We start from the raw sequence: 22,919 nt of genomic DNA, 5'->3' as shown, positions 1-22,919 counted from the left end.
GGCCTACCTGTTCCTCAGCTCCCTGGTCCACCAGACAATCCTCCCCAGGCTCTTGCGGGCGGTGGGTGGGGGGTGGGTGAGCCGTTATGGAGACAGCACTGGGGACAGCACGTGGCTCTGTGGCTGGAGCAGTAAGAGCTGGGCGTCCTGGAGCTTTCTGTGAGATTCCGGGGAGGAGGATTAGGGTTTTCGAGTCTACATGGATCCAAGGCACCTGGCGCTGGGTCATGACACTGCACGTTGTCTAGTAAACCCTCAGCTCTCCAAACAGCATTGCCAACAAGCATTAACACTGCCAGTCAGGGTGCCTGGGGTGCTCAGGGATTGAACGTCTGCCTTCAGCCCAGGGTGTGACCTTGGGGTCCTAGGATCGAGTCCCACATCGGGCTCCGGTGTGGAGCCTGCTTCTCCCTCTGCCTGTGTCTCTGCCTTTCTCTCTCTGCGTCTCTCATGAATAAATAAATTTTTAAAAAATCACCCATGATATGTAGCAAGAGCTTTCTGACGATTGTGAATGGGATCGGCTAAACATGCCTTCCCTATTTTACACCACACTGTTTTTTTTGTTGTTGTTGTTTTCTGTCTGTAAATCAGTCTTTAAAAGTTCATGTGGAAATCGCCCATTTGGGGAGTGAATGTTGGATTTTTGCAGAGACACAGGGACTGGCTCAGAGGAGCCTGGGGTAAAAGCTGCACCTGGCTCAGGACAGCCGTCCGCACTGCTGGTCTACCCCAGGAGGCCAGGCTGGCAAGAGCCACTCCCGGAATCTGGGGGCAGCCGGGCAGACCAGCCGCTGTCAGCGGGATGGCTGGACCAGTGTCTGTTTATTTATTTATTTAAGATTTTATTTATTTATTCATGAGAGATGCAGAGAGAGAGGCAGAGACACAGGCAGAGGGAGAAGCAGGCTCCGTGCAGGGAGCCCGACGTGGGACTCGATCCTGGGACCCTGGGGTCACGCCCTGAGCCAAAGGCAGACGCTCAACCCCTGAGCCCCTGGGTGCCCCTGGACCAGTGTTTGGAAGGACGGCCGATCTGTACCTGGTGACAAGGAGCCACTGCCCCGAGCCTTGCCGTGCCCCCGTGCCAGACCTTTCCTCTCCCAGCAAGTGGAGAAGGTTAACTCCGGGCACCGAAAGGTCTGTAGGGTCCCTCCCAGTGGTTGTTAAATAGCTTCACTCTCACCCTGACCTCAATCCCTTTCCCATATGGGATTGAATCACAGATGGGGATCAGAGTAGAGGTGGGCCTTTATAATCTCTAACCCAGGAGGCTGGAGTCTGCACTTGGAGGAACAAACCACTGTCTCTGGGCAAATCTGTACCAAGTCAATCAAAAACCTGAGGAAGAGCCCCTCAACTGTCCGTGCAGTAGGGAGAGAAACCAGAGAGATCTGGTGCTTCAAGGAGATGAGAAATACTGATAGAAATGAGAGAGAGAGAGAGAGAGAGAGAGAGAGAGAGAGAGAGAGAGAGAGAGAGAGAAGAGGAGAGAGAAGAGGAGAAGAGGAGAAGAGAAGAGAAGAGAAGAGAAGAGAAGAGAAGAGAAAGAAGAGAAGAGGAGAGAAGAAGAGAAGAGAAGAGAGAGAAGAGAAGAGAAGAGAAGAGAAGAGAAGAGAAGAGAAGAGAAGAGAAAGAAGAGAAGAGAAGAGAAGAGAAGAGAAGAGAAGAGAAGAGAAGAGAAGAGAAGAGAAAGAAGAGAAGAGAAGAGGACGAAAGATGAGAAGGGAAGGGTGGGGCAGGGAGAGAGGGAGAGAGAGAATCCCAAGCAGACTCTGTGCCCAGCGTGGGGCCCGATGCAGGGCTTGATCTCACGACCCTGAGATCATGACCTGAGCCAAAATCAGGGTTTGGATGTTTAACCCCCCCGAGCCCCCCAGGCACCCCATGCCTCCTTTTCTTGAAGGTGGCAGCAGTACCACGTGCCATGGATTGAACTGGGTCCATTCCCTCCTCCACCCAGCCCACTTGGTATGTTGAGCCCTAACCTCCAAAGTCAGCTGCTGGGAGGTAGGGCCTTTACGAGATGCATAAGGTTCAATGAGATCATAAGGGTGGGGCCCTAGTCCAACACGTCAGGTGTCTTTAGAGGAAGTGGAAGAGACACCAGGGGTTCACTACATGGGGAAAAAGCCATGTGAGGACACGGTGAGCCACCAGCCAAGCCAAGCAGAGGCGTCCAGGGAAGGCCAATGTGCTGGCACCCTGATCTGAGACCTCCAGCCCCCAGCGCTGTGGGAGAATGCTCAGGTGTTCAAGCCACCCAAGCCGCGGCCTCTTGCTGTGGCAGCGGAATAATGTGCAGCCAGCTGGGGGGAAAGTCCCACCACCCCCATCTTTGGCCTCCCGTGGTTGGAGTGGAGTCCAGACTCCCACCAGGAAGTGCACATGGTTCCTGTACACGTGGGGATTTACATTCTTATTTATATTCTTATCCCATTTCGGACTATGGAGAATCTAATTGCTTGATGGCGAATCTGAAGTTGGCATTCTAAAATCATGCGTCCCCAGGATCATTCAAATGGGATGGTAGGGACGCCTGGGTGGCTCAGCGGTTGAGCATCTGCCTTCAGCTCAGGTCTCGATCCCGGGGTCCTGGGATTGAGTCTCGCATTGGGCTCCCCACATGGAGCCTGCTTCTCCCTCTATGTCTCTGCCTCTCTCTCTCTTTCTGGGTCTCTCATGAATGAATAAATAAAATCTTAAAAAAAAATGTGATGATAAATCCAAAATACATCCCACCGCACTGACTTTTGTTGTGGCGCTTAATGATCTGAGGCCTCAATCAGATTTAAAAAAAAAAAAAAAAAAAAAAAAAAAGGTTTCCTGTAACGTGGTATAAATACAGGCTCATTGGATGGGCCAGCTGGGCCTCAGAGAAAGAGGCCAGCTTCTCAAGTGAAGGGCAGTTCAGGCATCTCTCTGAAGTTGGGTATTGGATTGTTCTGGTCGCGGGAAGAAAGACTCGTGAGTTGTTCATCTTAAACAGGATGTCTTTATTCAGGACCTGGTTTTGGGGCTTGGATTTTTCCACAGTCTGTGAGGTTGCTTCCTCCCTCTGTTCTTTCAGGTGACAGCCTAAAGGGAGAATAAGGAGCTCTGGTTCTTGTCCAATTAGGTATGCTTCCCCCGTGTCTGAATCAACGGCCTGTGTCTGCCGTGCATGCGTGAAAGCAGCAGTACTGATGCCATCCTGAACAGACAAGCAGGTAACCTGTGTGCTAGCCCGGATCCTCCACAGTCAGAGTCCAAAGTTCAGGCAGACCCTTCTAATAAAAATGAAAAAAAGTGGAATTTTGGCCAACTAAATATCAGAAGGGAGCATTTCAGAGTTTCATGCGGGGACCCAGTGAGCACCGCTGGGGTGGGTGAGCCTAAATGGTATCCATGTTCAAGTACAGACCTATCCCCAGATACGAGGGCCACGCGATCCACACAGAAGTCACAAAATCAAGAGATCTGGATTCAGGGTGTAGCTTTGCCACCCAGTAGCTCTATGTCCTTGGGAAACTAATTTAACGGAATAATAATGGAAGGGCAAATGGAAGTCAAATGATGGGAGTTTCAAGTTTTTAAAATAATATAATCTGACAACAGATCTGAGTTCGCCCAGGCCAACCCCTTCAAAGACGAAGAAGAAAAGATAGACACCGGAAAATAAAACATCGTTAGACTAAAAGATGAGTCTCTTTGCTCTTAAGATGCTTAATCTGCCGCAACTAGTTCTGCAGAACAAATGTAGATTGATAGTTACTGTACGAAGTAAGTGATGATACAAATAAGTAGGTCACGTATTCCACACAACAGCCCATAGAGGCGATGATGCCATTCCCAGGTCATAGAAACGGGAGCACAGAGGGGTTAAGTAGTCGTTTCAAGTCCACACAGTCACTGACTGAACCAGGCAGCCGACCCAAGTCTCTCTGACATTGAAGTCTTGCTCTTAACCCTTCACCTTACTGCCTCTGGATGGGAAATTAGATCCTATTACATGCTAGGCCAGCAACTGGGCATCTCTGTCAAGTGTCTTGTCTTCCCTGGATCTCATTTTCTTCATCTATTAAAAAAAAGAAAAAAGTGTTGGATGACACAGTCCCTTCCAGGGAGAATGTCTGCCTCTTCCAAGCCTCTAGTCCTGGAATGGCACATTTCCCATGCTTTCAAATTCATGGGGTCTTCCTCTTGCCCATAAAAGCAACTCATTAAAAAAAAAAAAAGTGACTCATCTCATGTGTAGGAAAGTGGAATTTACCATGTATTCCTCTGTACACTGTTTCCTATCAAATACATGTAAAAAATCAGGTGGGATGCCTGGTTGGCTCTGTTGGTAGAGTGTGCAACTCTTGATCTCCGGGTCTTGAGTTTGTTCAAACCCCACTTCGGGGGTAGAGATTACTTAAAATAAAATAAAATAAAAATTTAATAAAAAAGAATAGGGAAGAATGTCACAAACTGACTTGGAGGTTGAGAAATTTGGGGTCTCATTTTATGAAAAACGCATGTATTACCTATCTGACCAGAGGTTTTAAAAAAAATCCATATGTGGATGTTTAAGTTTAGCCCCGCAAATTGGAAAAAGGAAATATTTTCTCAATTGCTTTGGTTTTTATACCTTACGGTCCATCTGTTGCCACAGCACTGATTGTGGTGTCAAAATGCACTGAGCCACGCTCGGGAACAATCAGGAGAAAGGCCAAGTGAGATTATGTCCAGGCCTCAGTAACCCGTGATTACTCCACTGATTGTGAAACAGGAATTTTAAACGCAAGAGACCTGGCTTCAGGCTGTAACTCTACCACTTTACTAGCTATGATGTATCCTTAGGAAACTCATTTAATGAAATAATGCAACAGCTTGAGTTCTTGAGTCAGATGATGTGAGTTCAAATTCTGACTCTGCCAGTTAACATGGTCACAACAGTGAACTTGTCTTAGCTGTAGATTGACACTGTGACTGCCTGTCCCAGAAAGGATGTTGGAAGGATTAAATGCAGGTGCACTTGGGGGGCTCAGTGGTTGAGCATCAGGTCATGACCCCAGGGTCCTGGGATCGAGTCCCGCATCGGGCTCCCTGCAGGGAGCCTGCTTCTCCCTCTGCCTGTGTTTCTGTCTCTCCCTCTGAATCTCTCATGAATAAATAAATAAAATCTTTGTAAAAAAGAAAGGATTATACACAGTATTGTATTTTACAAAGCAGCTATCAAAGGGCCCCCTTCCTATTTAGCGCTCAGAGTTAGCTTTTATGAATGGTATCTGCGCGCCTGTGGGGTCGAAAAAATAAATAAATAAAAATAAATTTTAAAAAAATGAATGGTATCTGCATTTTAGTCTTTTGTCAGGCACAAAAGACTAAATATGTATGTAATATTTATATGTATAAATAAATATAAATATGTATGTAAATATGTATGTAATAGTCCCCTAAAACCAGGATATGCGTGCATGTACCTCCCAGGATTGCAGTCCTGACCACAACCCAGAACCCAGAGAGAAGCGCTCTGCGAACTAAAACCATCACATTACCATTTAGTTAACATACATGATCTTTATAATATGATGATTTTGTATTATTATTATTATTATTATTATTATTTAATTATCCATTGAGTGCTTAGAATGTAAAAAGCCCTGTGCTAGGCAATAGAGGAAATAAAAATCAGACACTGGTTCTGTGCTTAAGGGGTAACATGAGAGTCTCAGTGCTGCTGATCGAGTAGAGGAGACACTGGGTGCTAAGTCAATCCTTTGCAAGAAAGTCTCTGAAGTGAGTTTTGATGGATGGAAAGGATTTAGACATGAGAGGATGAGGAGGGAGAGAGAGAAAGAGAGAAGATTCCCCAGCCAGGAATGGTGGGCAGGGGAAGGGGGGGCGAGTATTGAGAGTGAAGCCCGATTGCAGAAGACTTTAAATACAGGAAGAGTAAGTGGCCCACGTTAGATGAGAACTTACAAGGGACTGGAGCACCTGGGCGGCTCAGTCAGGTGAGTGTCTGACTCGGGGTTTCAGCTCAGGTCATGGTCTCAGGGTCCTGGGATGGAGCCCTGGGTGCGGCTCCTTGCTCAGCACGGAGTCTGCTTGAGATTCTCTCCCTCCCTCTACCCCTCCCCGCTGGGCTCTCTCTCAAACAAATAAATAAAATAAAGAATTAAAAAGGAGAGTCTGGGGGATCCCTGGGTGGCTTCACGGTTTAGCGCCTGCCTTTGGCCCAGGGCGTGATCCTGGAGACCTGGGATCAAGTCCCACGTCGGGCTCCCTGCATGGAGCCTGCTTCTCCCTCCTCCTGTGTCTCTGCCTCTCTCTGGGTCTCTGTGTCTATCATAAATAAATAAATCTTAAAAAAAATTAAAAAAAAAAATAAATACATAAATAATAAAAAGGAGAGTCTGGAGCGGATACTCTGCCAAGTGCAGTCAGACAGGGAAGGAGAGGTACCATGCAATTTCATTTATGCGTGTTATCTAAAGCACAAAATCAATGAACAAAACAACAAAGGAGAAAGGGCTATGGATAAAGCAGGGCTGGTGCCGGGGGTTGGGGGGTAGACCAAACAGGTGGAGGGAAATAGGAAATACAGCTTGTAGTGATGAAGTACATCACCAGGAGGTTCAGCACGAACCTAGTCAAGTAGTCAAGGAACTCTGGTGACAGACAGTCACCACGCTTTGCACGGTGAGCCTTTTGCAGCATATACGATTGTCGGAACACTAAGCTGTACGTGGGAAGCTAGTATTCTATGTCGGCTATGCTTCAGTTAAGAATAAAAATCTTAGGGAATCCCTGGGTGGCTCAGCGGTTTGGCACCTGCCTTTGGCCCAGGGTGTGATCCTGGAGTCCCGGGATCGAATGCCGCGTCAGGCTCCTGGCATGGAGCCTGCTTCTCCCTCTGCCTGTGTCTCTGCCTCTCTCTCTTTCTATATCTATCATGAATAAATAAATAAATCTTAAAAAAAAGAATAAAAATCTTAAAACAGGGGGAGTCTGGGTGCAAAAGATCCCATGGAGAAGGAATGGAGGAGACCGGGATGCTTCAACGTCCACCACCCTTATTCCGCATCCGTGTTTCACAAAGAAGGAAGCCCGCCAACGCGCACAATCAGATTTAGCCTCATAAATATCACCTTCGAAACCTTTCACGGTCTGTCCTCCCGAAAGACAATCTTTAATCACACTGCTCACCAACGACTTTGGGCACTGCAAAACGTTCTGGCTATTTCTATCTAGTGCCTGGCTATTTCTCTTTGTCTCCCGTGTATGCATCCCGGATTATAACCCATCCTTCCAGTCCCAGCTCTGTGCCCTCCATGTGGGATGGAGTCTTCCTGGATGATCTAGACTGCATCACTCTCTCTGCGTGCTTCGTTACATATCAAACGGTGACATGGAAGAAGGATCGCTGACCCAGGAGTAAAATGGAAAGGTCCCCATTCTGACGGAGGGTGCATTATTTAGTGCCATGGGTTTCCTTTTATGTAAAATGGGGGTTTATGCATTAGCTAACTCTAAGGTCACTTCCCATCATTCATGCAACAAATAAAATGAGCACCCCCCACCCCGTGCTAAGCTCTAGCCAAGGTGCTGAGCATACAGGGGTGAAAAAGACCAAGTATCTATCGATTGATTAGAATATGATTGTCTCCCTTGAGTTCGGTGGTTCTCAGACTTTAGCTCACGCCAGAATCATCTGGGGGGGGGGCTTGCTGAAACCCAGATTTCTGTGCAGACCCCCCCCCCATTCCTAAGAGTTCCTGATACAGTAACTGCTTTGGAGTAGGGCCCCAAACTTCACTTTTCCAAAATGTTCCTGGTCTGGGACCGCACTCAGGGAACTTCTGGTCTAGTGGAAGGTCTGTCTGCCTTTTTTGCTGCTGTATTGTCGGTGCCTAGAATAAATATCGATGGAATAAAATAATAAATGTCAGGCACTTCATTCATTGACAAAGTGAAGTGTATTTCCTTGAGAAAGGAACTTTTTTTTTTTTTTGGTGAAAATTATAGTTCAGAAGGGAAAGAACAATTCTACTCAAAGGTACATGAGTCACCATCATCAGGAAGATGTGGAGAAGGGATGACTTATCCACAAAGGCAAATGAAAATTATTTCCAAGCTAGAGGAAGGAGGAGAGGTCACAGAGAACTTTGTGGACAAGTGCATTGCATCTGTTTCTTGCTTCAGAGATGCCAGTTATGGCTTAAAATCAGTGTTTCTGGCACCTCTCTTTCGGAATTTGTCTTCTCAGTCTATGTGAGTCTCTTGCACTACTCCCAAAGCCCACAGAATCTTCACATTCAGGTATGAGTTTTGGTATCTGGAAATGGCTACGTATATTTGCCAAGTCTGGTCTGAAAGGGAGGGGATCTGATTGCATGAGTCCGTTCTTTGTGGACAATGAGGTGCACTTTCGAGCTAAGACACCAGTTTTCCAGTATGACTTATAAACAGAGCCCCGACACGGTTTCCAGGTAGGGAGTTTAAAAATCATTTGGAGCCACGGAAGCTTCCACGGATGAAGGTCATGGTTTCCGAAGGTGATTGAAGTGTTCTGATGTGTTTAAAAATCACTCTTAAAAAAAAAATTAAATTAAATTAAGAAAAAATAAATAAAAAGTGAATCACTCCTAGTATACTGGGTACGTTGATTTACTGAAAGAATCAGCACTTAAACACGCAAGATGCCATGCACAGTTTTCTTCCAAATATACTGTGGACACTATGTTCTGGTACTAAAAAAAAACACACACACAGGTTTCTAAGGGCTCTCAGTAACTCTGGCCCACTCAGCTAGTAATAAATAACTGGTTTTTGTGTCCTGGGCCTTGAGCTCTGTGCTCGGTCGCATGGGGCCTCCAGAAAGGGGGTCGTAGCAAACCACTCTTCTGGGCCGGAATTAGGAGAAAATATGAAAAGCCTCTGGCAACAAGTATACGGGGAGCCTGCTGGCCCCCAGAGCTCCTCAGCCACTTGCCCACTGTGGGAGCCAGGGGTCCCTTCCGTCGGGGGGGGGGGTGCGGCTGAAGACAGTGACAGGTTTTCTCCAAGACCACTAGCATCTCACACCTCTCAGTACAGTGCGCTCAATACAGATAGAAACCAAAGACAAAAAAAAAAAAAAAAAAAAAACACCAAAAAACGAGGGCACGCAAGTCCATTTGTTCAGATCAGCTCTCCCAGTGGGGCCCCCAGACCAGGGCCGGGGGCAGAACCTGAGAACCAGGCAGAAACGCACATGCTCCATGCCCGCCCCAAAAATACTCGTATCATTGCTAATCACTATTATCACAATAGTGAGTTGGGGGCGGGGGGAGCTGAGGTGCAGCCACCTGACCTAACAGCCCATGGTTCCAGGTGGTTCTGCGGCGCCCCGGGTCAGACATCGGCGGGTAAGCCCTACACCCTTCCACGAGTCTGACAGCCGGTTCTCGCAGCCTTGTGTGCAACATCCACACGATCACACACACGGCGTGTGTTGAACAATTAAAACAAAAAACAAAAGTCATGGCTTGCCTCTGTAAAGAGATGGTTCAGAGTGGAGGCAAACTGACTTGTTTTCCTGAAGGACAAGACCCCCTGGCCCAGGAGGAACCGGGGCCCTCGGTTTTGTTCAAACGATGATGTGAGGAAACCAAGACAGGAGAGAAGTCATGAAATGGCTTTACTCCCTGCAGCCCACGGACACGTCCTTGAACCAGGCAGAGGGACCCTCCTCTCAGGGCTCAGCGGCCTCAGTATGGACACTTTGCTGAGGGCAACAGGCCATCCTAGCCCAGCCCCCAGGAGCCTGGGAGTCTACTTAACATCAAAAAATCCCTTTGGAAGCTTCCTTTATCTTGAAAGCCTCCAAGACACATGTTGGCAACTGTCCCCCAGGCATGCGGCCCACCAACGTAAGCGTGAAGGGTCCCAGGACTCAGGCTTTGGTAGACGGTAGTAAGTGACCTTCCCCCAACAACAGCTGGGCCCCCAAGGTCCTGGAAACCTTGCTGCCCAAATTCCTCAGGGACTCACACTCTCCCTAACCCCCTCCCAACGTGGAAGTATCTAATGGAGCCCTGGTGATCCCAGGACAGCTCTTTCCGCCCATGCCCTCTGTCCCCGTGCTGCAATAAAGTCACCTTTTTTGCACCCAAGACATCTCAGGAATTCTTTCATGGCCATTGGCTTCGAGCCCTCATGTCTTCTCCTACATCAGTGGGTTCCTGGATGCCTGAGGGGACATGTAGACCAGCCCACGGTCCTCCACAAGACCCCAGACCCCAACTAAGACAGACTCGTGCTCCTTCTCCTTGAGGCTCCCAGGTGCTCCCTCCACACCTGCTGTCTGTACCGTAGTTGGTGAATTCCACTCCCACCTCCCGCTGGCTTGCATCTGCTCTCCATCCTGTGGGGAGCCAAGTACCCTCCTGGCTGGTCCTGGGGACCCCCTCTGGGTCCTCGCACCGGACCTTCAGAAAGATTTTATTGGGGGATAGAACTGCCCTTGGTTGTCGGCAGATACAAGTAATTGTGTGTCTTTACAGAATAGCTCCGCCCAGGCCTGTTTCAAGAACTATCACAACACGGGGAGGTAAGCGGGTGCTTTGTCTTCTCTGCAGCTCAGGGGTCCTGGCCATGTCGGATCTGTGCAGCAGACCATGAGATTCAAGCTACGTGACCCAGTCTGTGGATGTGGCCTTGAGCCTCACCATCCCCTCAGAAGGCGGACGTGGAAGAGAGCGATTCTCTGCTTAGGACTTAAAAGACTTCAACTCTGGGCAAGCGCACTCCTTGCACATATAACGCGACCCCCATATGCAACTTAATTTTTAAAAAATATTTATTATTTATGACAGAGAGAGAGAGAGAGAGAGAGAGAGAGAGAGGCAGAGACACAGGAGGAGGGAGAAGCAGGCTCCATGCCAGGAGCCCGACGCGGGACTCGATCCCGGGACTCCAGGATCGCACCCTGAGCCAAAGGCAGGCGCTAAACCACTGAGCCACCCAGGGATCCCCCGCAACTTATTTTTTAACCACGTTTAAGAAGCAACAAAATGAGTGAGGTTCACATTAAAATATACTTTAATCCAGTGCATTAAAAACATTTCAGCGTGTAAAAAGTACAAAGTTAATGAGATAGTTTCGCTTTTTAAAAGTCTTCAAGATCCTGCATGTATTTATGCGTAAAGACCATCTCAAAATGCTAAATTTTTAACTAGAAAGACTTGTTTTGTTTAGACTTAAAATTGGGGTAGCCTGGGGGGCTCAGTGGTTTAGCACTGCCTTCAGTCCAGGGCCTCATCCTGGGGTCCCGGGATCAAGTCCCACGTCGGGCTCCCTGCAGGGAGCCTGCTTCCCCCTGTGCCTGTCTCTGCCTCTCTCTCTCTCTCTTTCTCTCTCATGAATAAATAAAATCTAAAAAAAATTGTCATTGCAAAAGTCGATTTCATACCCAAGTGGTTCAAATATACTAAAAAGGCTTTCGGTAGCCTAACTAGATATCAGTTTCTATATTTAAATAAAAAAAAAATAAACCTGTTATTTAAAAAAGAAAAAAAAAAGAAAAAAAAAGAGAAAAGAAAAGAAAAGAAAAGAAAAGAAAAGAAAAGAGAAAAGAAAGAAAAGGACAACCACTACAGTGCCCCAAATGGTGTTACTTAGGCCGACTTTCCCAGTCCCGGTAACACCCAGTGAAAGGCCATTCCGGCCTCCCCAGGAAGGGAGCCCCAGCTAGGTCAGCCAGGAGACGTCCCCTCCTCCCAGCACCAGGGTCTGCAGCAGCAGGAGGAGTCCCCCTTCACCCTGGGAGCCCTCCTGGGAACAATCCTTGTCTCTGGCTAACAGCTTCCCTGCCCCAGCCTCAATGGATCAAAACCAAAACCAAACATTCTGTGGGACAGCTGCGGGTGGCGGCATGCATCCCTGAATGGAGCCAATGGGATCGTCCCGTTCCCTTGGCTGGTTCGCACAGTTCCCAGGATGGGCTTCTCCCTGCACCCCGGGCGTGGGAGCACCGCCTGGATCCCCAGGCACCGGAAGCAATCTAGGCCTGCAGGTTGACAGCCCTGCATCCCTGCAGCTCCTCCTCCACAGCCCCAGGAGCCCTGGGTCAGGGAGCAGCGTCAGCTCAGGGAGCACCGCGTGAGGAAGCATCATCAGCTGCGGGAGCATGGAGTCGGGGAGCACCGTCGGCCCAGGGAGCCCCGGGTCAGGGAGCAGCGTCAGCTCCGGGGCCCCGGGTTGGGGAGCACTATCAGCTCGGGGAGCCCCGGGTCTGGGAGCACTGTCAGCTCGGGGAGCCCCGGGTCGGGGAGCACTGTCAGCTCGGGGAGCCCCGGGTCGGGGAGCAGCGTCAGGTCGGGGAGCCCGGGTCGGGAGCAGCGTCAGCTCGGGGAGCCCCGGGTCGGGAGCACTGTCAGCTCTGGGAGCCCCGGGTCGGGGAGCAGCGTCAGGTCGGGGAGCCCCGGGTCGGGAGCACTGTCAGCTCTGGGAGCCCCGGGTCGGGGAGCAGCGTCAGGTCGGGGAGCCCAGGTCGGGGAGCAGCGTCAGGTCGGGGAGCCCGGGTCGGGAGCAGTGTCAGCCCGGGGAGCCCGGGTCAGGGAGCAGAGTCAGCTCGGGGAGCCCCGGGTCGGGAGCAGCGTCAGCTCGGGGAGCCCCGGGTCGGGAGCACTGTCAGCTCGGGGAGCCCGGGGTTGGGAGCAGAGTCAGCTCGGGGAGCCCCGGGTCGGGAGCAGCGTCAGCTCTGGGAGCCCCGGGTCGGGAGCACTGTCAGCTCGGGGAGCCCCGGGTCGGGAGCACTGTCAGCTCGGGGAGCCCGGGTCGGGGAGCAGCGTCAGGTCGGGGAGCCCCGGGTCGGGAGCAGCGTCAGCTCTGGGAGCCCCGGGTCGGGAGCACTGTCAGCTCGGGGAGCCCCGGGTCGGGAGCACTGTCAGCTCTGGGAGCCCCGGGTCGGGAGCAGCGTCAGCTCGGGGAGCCCGGGTCGGGGAGCAGCGTCAGGTCGGGGAGCCCCGGGTGGGGAGCAGCGTCAGCTCGGGGAGCCCCGGGTCGGGAGCAGCGTCAGCTCGGGGAGCCCGGGTCGGGGAGCAGCGTCAGGTCGGGGAGCCCCGGGTCGGGAGCAGCGTCAGCTCGGGGAGCCCCGGGTCGGGGAGCAGCGTCCGGTCGGGGAGCCCAGGTCGGGGAGCAGCGTCAGGTCGGGGAGCCCGGGTCGGGAGCAGTGTCAGCCCGGGGAGCCCGGGTCAGGGAGCAGAGTCAGCTCGGGGAGCCCCGGGTCGGGAGCAGCGTCAGCTCTGGGAGCCCCGGGTCGGGAGCACTGTCAGCTCGGGGAGCCCCGGGTTGGGAGCAGCGTCAGCTCTGGGAGCCCCGGGTCGGGAGCACTGTCAGCTCGGGGAGCCCCGGGTCGGGAGCAGCGTCAGCTCGGGGAGCCCCGGGTCGGGAGCAGCGTCAGCTCGGGGAGCCCCGGGTCGGGAGCAGCGTCAGCCCGGGGAGCCCGGGTCGGGGAGCAGCGTCAGGTCGGGGAGCCCCGGGTCGGGAGCAGCGTCAGCCCGGGGAGCCCGGGTCGGGGAGCAGCGTCAGGTCGGGGAGCCCGGGTCGGGAGCAGCGTCAGCTCGGGGAGCACCAGGTCCGGGAGCAGCGTCATCTCCGGGAGCACCGGGTCGGGGAGCTCCATCGGGTCCGGGAGCGCCTTCGGTCGGGGAGCACCGTCGGGTCTGGGAGCCCCGTCCTGCAGAGCGAGCCGCCGCGTGTGCGGGAGCAAAGCCCGGCCCCGTGGGACGCCCACACTGGGTGCCCGCGACATGGGCCGACCAGAGGCGGGCGCGGCCGGGGTCAGCCCCGCAGCAAATCGAGCGCACGCCCCGGCAGGGAGCGGGGAAGCCCCCGTCGGCGGCGGTTTCCCGCGGGGCAAACGGCCTCCAGAGCGCCGTGACGTCGCGGCGACGTCCGCTCCCGGCGCCCACGGCGAAGCCGCTGCGGCCATCTTTACTGCGGTCAGCCCTCCGGGGGCCGTTCCGGGCGGCCGCGGCGGCTCGCGGTGGGAAGCCTGGCGAAAGGCGCGCGTCGGAGGGCACCAGCGGACGCACTCGCGGGGGCGGGCGGAACGATCGGGCCGCGTCTCGGCGGTTTCCGGGCGGACGCCGGCCGTCGGCTTCCGTTGCTCGGCGGAAGCGAGTCCGCCGAGGACGAGCGCCGGCCGCCGCCGCGCCGCGCCGAGCCGCCGAGAGCCATGTCGAGCCTGGCGGTGCGGGACCCGGCCATGGACCGGTCGCTGCGCTCCGTGTTCGTGGGGAACATCCCGTACGAGGCGACGGAGGAGCAGCTGAAGGACATCTTCTCGGAGGTGGGCTCGGTGGTGAGCTTCCGGCTGGTGTACGACCGCGAGACGGGCAAGCCCAAGGGCTACGGCTTCTGCGAGTACCAGGACCAGGAGACGGCGCTGAGCGCCATGCGCAACCTCAACGGGCGCGAGTTCAGCGGCCGCGCGCTGCGCGTGGACAACGCCGCGAGCGAGAAGAACAAGGAGGAGCTCAAGAGCCTGGGCCCCGCCGCGCCCGTCGTCGACTCGCCCTACGGCGACCCCATCGACCCCGAGGACGCGCCCGAGTCCATCACGCGCGCCGTGGCCAGCCTGCCGCCCGAGCAGATGTTCGAGCTCATGAAGCAGATGAAGCTGTGCGTGCAGAACAGCCACCAGGAAGCGCGCAGCATGCTGCTGCAGAACCCGCAGCTGGCCTACGCGCTGCTGCAGGCGCAGGTGGTCATGCGCATCATGGACCCCGACCTGGCGCTCAGGATCCTGCACCGCAAGGTCCACGTGACGCCGCTGCTGCCCGGCAAGGCGCAGCCCGGCCCCGGCCCCGGCCCCGGCCCCGGCCCTCGGCCCCGGCCCCGGCCCCGGCCCCGGCCTCGGCCCCGGCCCCGGCCCCGCCGCCCCGGCCGTCCTGCTGGCCCAGCAGAGCCCCGCCGCCCCGCAGCCGCCGCACCTGGCGCGGAGGCCGGTGAAGGACATCCCCCCGCTGATGCAGACCCCGATCCAGGCCGGCATGCCGGCGCCGGGCCCTCTGTCCGCCGCGGGGCCGGGCCCCGGGCCCGCCGCGCTCCCTGCCGCGGGCGGCATGCAGCCGCAGGTGGGGATGCCCGGCGTGGGGCCCCTGGAGCGCGGCCAGGTGCAGATGGCCGACCCCAGGGCGCCCCTGCCGCGGGGGCCCATGGCCGCGGGGGGCCTCCCTCCTCGGGGGCTGCTGGGGGACGCCCCGAACGACCCCCGCGGGGGGACTCTGCTCTCGGTCACCGGGGAGGTGGAGCCCCGAGGCTACCTGGGCCCGCCCCTGCACCACGCGTCCGGCCACGCCAGAGACTCGCACGACCTGCGGGGCGGGCCCCTCGCCGACCCCAGACTGCTGATGGGAGAGCCCCGGGGGCCCATGATGGATCAGAGGGGGCTCCCCATGGATGGCAGAGGGAGCAGAGATTCTCGAGGGATGGAGACGGAAGTCCTAGAGACCAGAGTGCTGGAGAGGAGAGGGATGGAGACCTGTGCGATGGAAGCCAGAGGCATGGACGCGAGAGGGATGGAGATGCGGGGCCCCGGCCCCGGCCCCGGCACCAGAGGCCCAATGACTGGGGGAATCCAGGGGCCCGGGCCCATTAACATGGGGGCGGGTGGTCCTCAGGGACCCAGACAGGTGTCGGGCATTTCAGGGGTGGGAAATCCTGGAGCTGGCATGCAGGGGGCAGGCATGCAAGGAGGGGGCATGCAGGGGGCGGGCATGCAAGGAGGGGGCATGCAGGGGGCAGGCATGCAAGGAGGGGGCATGCAGGGGGCGGGCATGCAAGGAGGGGGCATGCAGGGGAGGGCATGCAAGGAGGAGGCATGCAAGGAGGGGGCATGCAGGGAGGAGGCATGCAGGGGGCGGGCATGCAGGGGGCGGGCATGCAGGGAGGGGGCATGCAAGGAGCAGGCATGCAAGCAGTGGGCATGCAGGGGGCAGGCAAGCAAGGTGGAGGCCAGCCTAGCAGTTTCAGTCCTGGGCAGAGCCAGGTAACTCCACAGGATCAGGAAAAGGCAGCTCTGATCATGCAGGTTCTTCAGCTGACTGCAGATCAGATTGCCATGCTGCCCCCTGAGCAGAGGCAGAGCATCCTAATTTTAAAGGAACAGATTCAGAAGTCTACTGGAGCTTCTTGAGCGGTGTCGGGAGATAACTGGCAGTGGTCTCCGAGTTTTCCTGTAGCATGGAGGGTGAATGCAGAAGGTCAACGTCTGCATCCCCACACTCCAGTGATTAGGGTTTCCCTTCCTGATTTCATCTTATCTTTTTATTTTCTTTTTTAATGGGGGCGGGGGGGGCAGGGGGAGGCAGGATTGGGTCTGTTCACTTTTACTCACTGTAAATACACAAGAATAACTCTGAACGTGGTTATACTACACGGAGTACGATGACAACACAACAATACTGAGAGTGTCTACAATATGTTAAACTACATTTTTTGAATACCGAGTAAAACAATGTGAAAACTGCACATAAGGACTAAACTATTGACCTGTTAAAATGGTAACATGCTAAAACAGTTTACGATTTTTGGTTGTGTAAGAAAATAAAGACGTTTACCTCAAAATTATCAGATACATTTTTTTTTTTTTTTTTTTTGGTAAGCCGTTTGAAATAGCAAGTACTATTTTGGGGACAGGAGATGGTTGTATTAGGTTAAGCATCGTTTTAGTGGAATTATTTCAAAATGTTAGTGCTAACAGGTTAAGTCTCAACTTGTATTAGAACTGGTTGGTGGGTTTTGGGTTTTTTTTATTTTTTTAGTTTTGTCTTTTTTTTAAAGTTGTGCTACCTGAAAAATCCAGGAGTGCATGTGGTGTGACGTTGCGTGTACCCCGCCGTCCAGAGAGCAGCAGTATTCCGGCCTGGCCTTGAGCCTGATGGTTCTGGGACGGCCCTAGGACGGGCCAGGGTCCGGAAGGCCGCTCTCTCAGTACCCTCCTGCATCTCAGTAATCTTTAAGTCCTGATGTGAATCTAAGTAGCTGCCTCACATCCTTTGTAAACAGGCGCGTCTAGGGGCCAGTTTACCGGGGCGAGTTGTGCACCGCGTTGGACCCCACAAGTCGCAGAGGCCTTGATGCAGGACAGCTCCCGGGCCCCTGGTGACCAGCCTCCATAGGCAGGTGGTGTTACCCCCGTGGTTGGCCTCAGTCTCTCCAACATGTAACCCCCCTTTCAGTTTTCTCGTTTGCAGATCTACTTAACCTAACACCGTGTTTGTCAGAGTAATTGAGACCCAGGTACCAAGACATAATGCTTCTAAGCATGAGTTCTCGGCTCAGCTAGGTACTTAGTACTCTGCTGTTCATGAGAAATAAAGCCCAGTTAGCCCTAATACATGTACCCATGACAGAGACTTAAAAGTCAGTAGGAAGGTGGGGCTTATCACATTTTCTTTAGAACCACTACCTAATTTATTTTTAAGCCTTAAAGACAACACAAAAATGCATATTCTAGACCACACTATAATTAGCAGAAGCTCCCAGATTACCAGGTGGTCTTACTCTGGGGAAGAAAAACCAATGTCTAGTAATAGAGGAAAAAAGAGCAATGAATACAAGGAGCATCTTCAACGGGCACGTGTCTCTTACAAAGTTTTCCTCCCTGTGCTATTTCCTGCCACCTGTTTTACTCCCGATTTTTTACCATTGCTCCTGCTGGCCACCTTGCTTGATCCCAAAGCTTTCCCCGAAGGGCTCTCACCGAAAACTTCGATGTTAAGGTTCTTTGCTGTAGTTACATCTGCGCTGTTCAAGGCAAACTAAGAGGAATGTAAAGGTGACTGGTGTCTGATGTGTATTTTTAACGAATTATTCAAAAGATACCTGTTCTTGAGAGATGCAAGAATACTTTCTTTTAAATATAAAAGGCAAAACTAAAAACTGCAGGAGTGGATAGAAATCCCTTTCTTAAACCCATGATCTGGGTAAGTGCACAGCTGAGGTCACTGTGAAGATGTGCTCTGTGGCACGATGACAAGACATGCTCCGTGGCAAGATGTCCATAGCAACATCTTGGTGCCTGCGCACCTGCCAGGTCCACTTTGCTGGCGTCCCCCGAAGATGTCCCCCCACCTCCCCATAATGATCTTCCCGACAGCACTTGGTACATTTGCTTTACCCCCCGCCCCCTGCTCCGTTTCACAGACCAGGAACTCGAATGTGGACTGCCCCTCGTTTCTGTATTTGCTATGCCAAAGTCAACAGGCGAGAAAGAGACAAAAGGCGTATCAATCTTAGGGGGGAAACCCTATTTCCCCAAAAAAGGTTTAGATGGCACACACAACAAATGAGCTCTCACAACTAGTTAACATTGGAAAACAAATTAGCAAAAGGCAACAGAAGCAATCCCCTATTCTCTGCTAGGCCTTGCAAAAGAGGTTTTCCCATCTGCCCCTTTACTGGGTTTGGGGGGTTTGTACAAAGATAGGGAATGAAGAACGCAAAATGGTTTATGGTTCAAATTGTCCGCTCCGATCCAACCTGGTACTGAGGGTACCTTTCCGGTACGGTACTGTGATGTTTCATACAAAGCAGTGAACATAACCAACTTGTTACTTAAATAAAAAATTGATTTAGGAAAAAAAAAAAAAAAAAACAGGGTCACTGAGTAGGGAGGGAGGGAGAAAGCCTCATTTCATTCGATGGTGATCCAAGCGACACGTGTGCCATAATCAGAATCTTAGCTGTTTTACTACATCATCACTCCTTATACCCCTCAGCATCCTGCATTTCCCCAAATCTGAGTAGGCTACAAAAGGCGATCACAAATCCCTTCATAAAAACAATTCTTAAAGACAATGGAGCAGAACACTGATTTGCAAATGGCTTTTTAGGGCTATTCCTCTGGAGCGGTAGGTTTTCTGGGGGGAGTGTGAAAGGCTCAACTTTAACCCATGCCTGCCCTTTAGCCTTTTCCCCTTCGATGCCTGGTAATATCAAGACCACTTCTATCATCTGCTGATGTTCCCGGACTTCTAATTTTTAAGAGTTATTGGATAAGACAGAAACCAGCATGAATCCCAGGTGACTGCAGATTCATCCGAACAAGACCATGTCCGACTTGTCAATAGCACGTCCACAACACGTTTTTAATGCTTTTCTGGCATCAGAATGCTTTTTTTTAAAAAAATGCTTTTCCTGTCATCTGATAAATATGATCAATCAATAAAAAAAAAAAAAAAACCCAAACCCTTACCATCACCTCAGTTTGCAGAGCACCTCACTTTCCCGTGCTCTGATGCGACATGAAGCACACAGAACCTTGTTTCCTATGTTCGTGCCAGGCCTCCCTCTCAGGACAATCACACGCGGCAACCCACCGTGGCCGACTCAACCATCAGCCCCATCTCCCGCTCTTCTCACAAGAGTAAGTCAGCTCTCACTGCTGAATGCTGTCAGCTAATCTTGAGACAGACCTGTGGCTGGAGACGGCTTTTCTCATCCGCCTTGTCAAGAAGACTCTATCATCAAGAGCTAATGCAGTTGAAGGAGTATCATTAATGCCACTACTCACTTCAATAGTACGAATATTACAGTATTGGTGTAGACTTCGCTCCTACGTTTTATACCCATGCATATTCCCAAATCTTAACTAGGTCTTGGGATTGTTTCCATTTGCTCTTATGCACTTTGGAACAAATATCTACTCCTTCTGTTGAAAATCCAGCCTGACGAATGTTCATGTTACGAATCGCCTCTCTCATGAAATGTTAATGAGCATGTTTCTTCTCGATGTTCTCTACCACGGCATAAGCATTATGTCACGGAAAGGGCCTAGATTGCATCAGAAGTGACGTTGGGATACTATGGTCAAAGATAACAAAAACTCAGTGATTATTAGACACTGTACGTAAAAACACTAAAGAATTACCCTGGGGTGGCGGGAAGGAAGATGAAATATCCCGGTTAATGACAATTCTTTATCAGTAGAAGTTGATTTAGGTGCCAAAGGTAGGTAACTAATTATCAAAGGGTTAGAATAAAATAGTCAACATCCTCCACTGTGATGGCTTCTGTACAACCTAAAGGGTATTAACTCTTCAGGGATTCAAAATCAATCTCAGGTGTCACAACAGTTGGTCATTAAAAAAAAAGAAGAAGAAAATCTGATTACTTATTTTGGTCTATCCAGAAAAGTAGAATGGATTATCTCTCTGGCATCAAGCAATGAAAGCAGCAGGCCCCTCCCTCTGAAAGTCATTTTGTCTCTTCAATTAATTAGCTGTCTTCATCAAAATTCCATCTCACTGGGGATCCCTGGGTGGCTCAGTGGTTTAGCACCTGCCTTTGACCCAGGGCGTGATCCTGGAGTCCCGGGATCGAGTCCCGCGTCAGGCTCCCCATGGCCTGCTTCTCCCTCCTCCTGTGTCTCTGCCTCTCTCTCTCTCTCTCTCTCTCTCTCTCTCTCATAAATAAATAAATAAATAAATAAATAAATAAATAAATACATACATACATAAATAAATACATAAATAAATAAATATTTAAAAAAAATTCCGTCTCACTGCATTACCAATATACTTCAATAACTATACTGCTCAAGTCCGGGAGCCACTTCGGTGTACCTTTCAGCCTTTGACTGCTCTAGTCTCTCACCTTGCTGCCCAGAGGGAATGGGGGACAACCTGCATGTTGATGCACCCCTCATCCCTGGACGTTGCACAGAACAAGGTAATATCTGCTATGACTCAGCCCCCGAGTCCCTTTACCTTAAACATTGAGTTTTAATAACATTCAAACCACGAGCCACAGTAAAAATCATATTAGTTGAGTTCATAGTGGGACGGAAAGGCCTATACAGGGCTTGCTTGGTGCACTAACATCCGTAAAACCAGTCTATGTCCCAAACATCATCCTTGTTCACACGTTAAATAATACGGCAACACAAATAAGAAGGAATTAAAACATTTCCAGACGCCAACCTGGCTCTGCGAGGGTAAACGCAACCACGGCTTACTAACAGAAAATCCTTCCTGTCTTAGGGTCAACCGGTATGCCAAAGGCTTCCTTTCATCTTCTGTACTTGCTCATCACCAATCAGACAAGAGGATCCTCGTCTCTTCGAAGACAGAGAAACTACATGGTTGAAATTTCTAGAATGACATTCTTTTCCCTCCCCGCCATCCATTTTGTCACTTTGGTCCTTCAGAAGCTCTAAATATCTTCAGACAAGGGACCCTGATCTGTGGCTCGTGGGCCAAGTAAGCCCAAGGATTTCAAAACTTTGAATTTGAGTGCATTTAGGGGTACTGTGTATTCCTCAACATGGCTAGAGGCACAGCCTGTCCCACGGTCCTATAGTAGGTGTGATTCACACAACTGCTGGCCGTCCCTGGAACCTTGGAGTCGACAGCTCCTGCCTTCCTATTTTTTTTATTTATTTATTTATTTATTTATTATTTATTTATTTATTTATTATTATTATTTATTTTAGACAGAGAGAGAGAGAGAGAGGCAGAGACACAGTAGGAGGGAGAAGCAGGCTCCAGGCTGGGAGCCTGATGCGGGACTCGATCCCGGGACTCCGGGATCGCGCCCTGGGCCAAAGGCAGGCTCCAAACCTCTGAGCCACCCAGGGATCCCCCTATTTATTTATTTTTAGCTCCTGCCTTCCTCTGCATGAAAACACAGCCAGTTAGATGCAATCAAAATTCTTAATGTTGGGTTTCCCAAATGTGAGCTAGAAAAACAGCTTGGGCAACTGGTCCACCTTTCTGCAAAGTCAACTAACCAACCAAACATACAAACACCCAGAGAAAACAGAAGCAACAACCGCACATTTTTTATCTCTAGTCTTTCATGACGTACACTGAGCAGAGGAATATTCTATAATCCTAATCAGGTGAGTATCATTCTCCCAAAATGTTTTGCATTGCTAATAAATATTAAGCCAAAATAGCAATATTTTTTTTTCAACTCAAAAATATTTTTATAAAATGAGAAATAGGGACTCCTGGGTGGCTCAGTGGTTGAGTCTCTGCCTTCGGCCCAGGGCGTGACTCCGGGGGTCCCGGGATCAAGTCCCACATCGGGCTCCCTGCATGGAGCCTGCTTCTCCTTCTGCCTGTGTCTCTGCCTCACTCTCTCTCTTTCTCTCTCTGTGTCTCATGAAGAAACAAATACAACCTTTAAAAAAATAAATAAATAAATGAGAAATAACTGTGATAGTAAATGCTAGTGGCTCTCGATTGCACATACGTAGAGTATACATAGTGAAACAGAGTTCTTTAATGACTTTATCTGTTAAGTAATCAAAAAAATTCTACTGTGCAATTTCCACATAGAAGGGGCACTGATTTAAAAAATTACAAAAAAAAAATCAGATCATGTCATTCCCTTGTTTAAAACGTCTCGTGGCCTACACTGCTCTTAGCATAAAATCCCCCCCACACACCCCAAAATAAATGAATGAATAAATAAATAATAAATAAATTCATAAATAAATAAATAAATAAATGAATAAATAAATAAATATCCCACACCCTTACCAAGTCCTGTAAAGCCCTAAGCCAACCCCAGTGTCCTACCCTTGGCCCTGACTTGGGGCCTGGCTTTCTTTCCTTGAATTTATGAACCCACGTTCATCATGGAGCTTTGTATTTGGCAGCTTCTCTTCCTCTGACCCCACTCTTCCCCTGGGCCTTCGAGGGGAAGGTTCATCGTTTTTACTCAGACTTCAACTTACAGATCACTTCACTCAGAGGGGCTTTTCCTGAACACCTGCCCCCCATTAAAATGGTCTCCCTATGCTTTCTCTCTGCGCTGTGTTCACATTTAAATGACGGCTCTCTCACCTGAGCACTTCTTCATCATGCAGCCATGCTTTCCAAGCCTTTTGCAAAACATAGTGTTACCTACACAAGGAAAACTTGAGGCAAACTCATTAATAACGAGTTGGC

At 51.1% G+C, this 22,919-nt stretch overlaps 2 protein-coding genes across 5 annotated transcripts in view; one reads left to right on the top strand and one right to left on the bottom strand.

The window, feature by feature from the left end:
* Positions 1-22,919, bottom strand: part of PRKG1 (protein kinase cGMP-dependent 1) — a 1,197,536-nt gene that overhangs the window by 519,997 nt on the left and 654,620 nt on the right. The window lies entirely within an intron of this gene.
* Positions 14,121-16,590, top strand: CSTF2T (cleavage stimulation factor subunit 2 tau variant). Its single transcript, XM_055322717.1, is given in 3 exon segments — positions 14,121-14,829; positions 14,831-15,777; positions 15,867-16,590. Coding segments are annotated over 3 exon segments (1,872 nt in total). The 5' UTR covers positions 14,121-14,191; the 3' UTR covers positions 16,154-16,590.

Source organism: Nyctereutes procyonoides, unplaced genomic scaffold (assembly GCF_905146905.1).
Source record: "Nyctereutes procyonoides isolate TBG_1078 unplaced genomic scaffold, NYPRO_anot_genome, whole genome shotgun sequence".
NCBI classification, from domain to species: domain Eukaryota; kingdom Metazoa; phylum Chordata; class Mammalia; order Carnivora; family Canidae; genus Nyctereutes; species Nyctereutes procyonoides.
The sequence above is the reverse complement of the archived record's forward strand: the minus strand, read 5'-3'. Positions and strand labels throughout refer to the sequence as shown.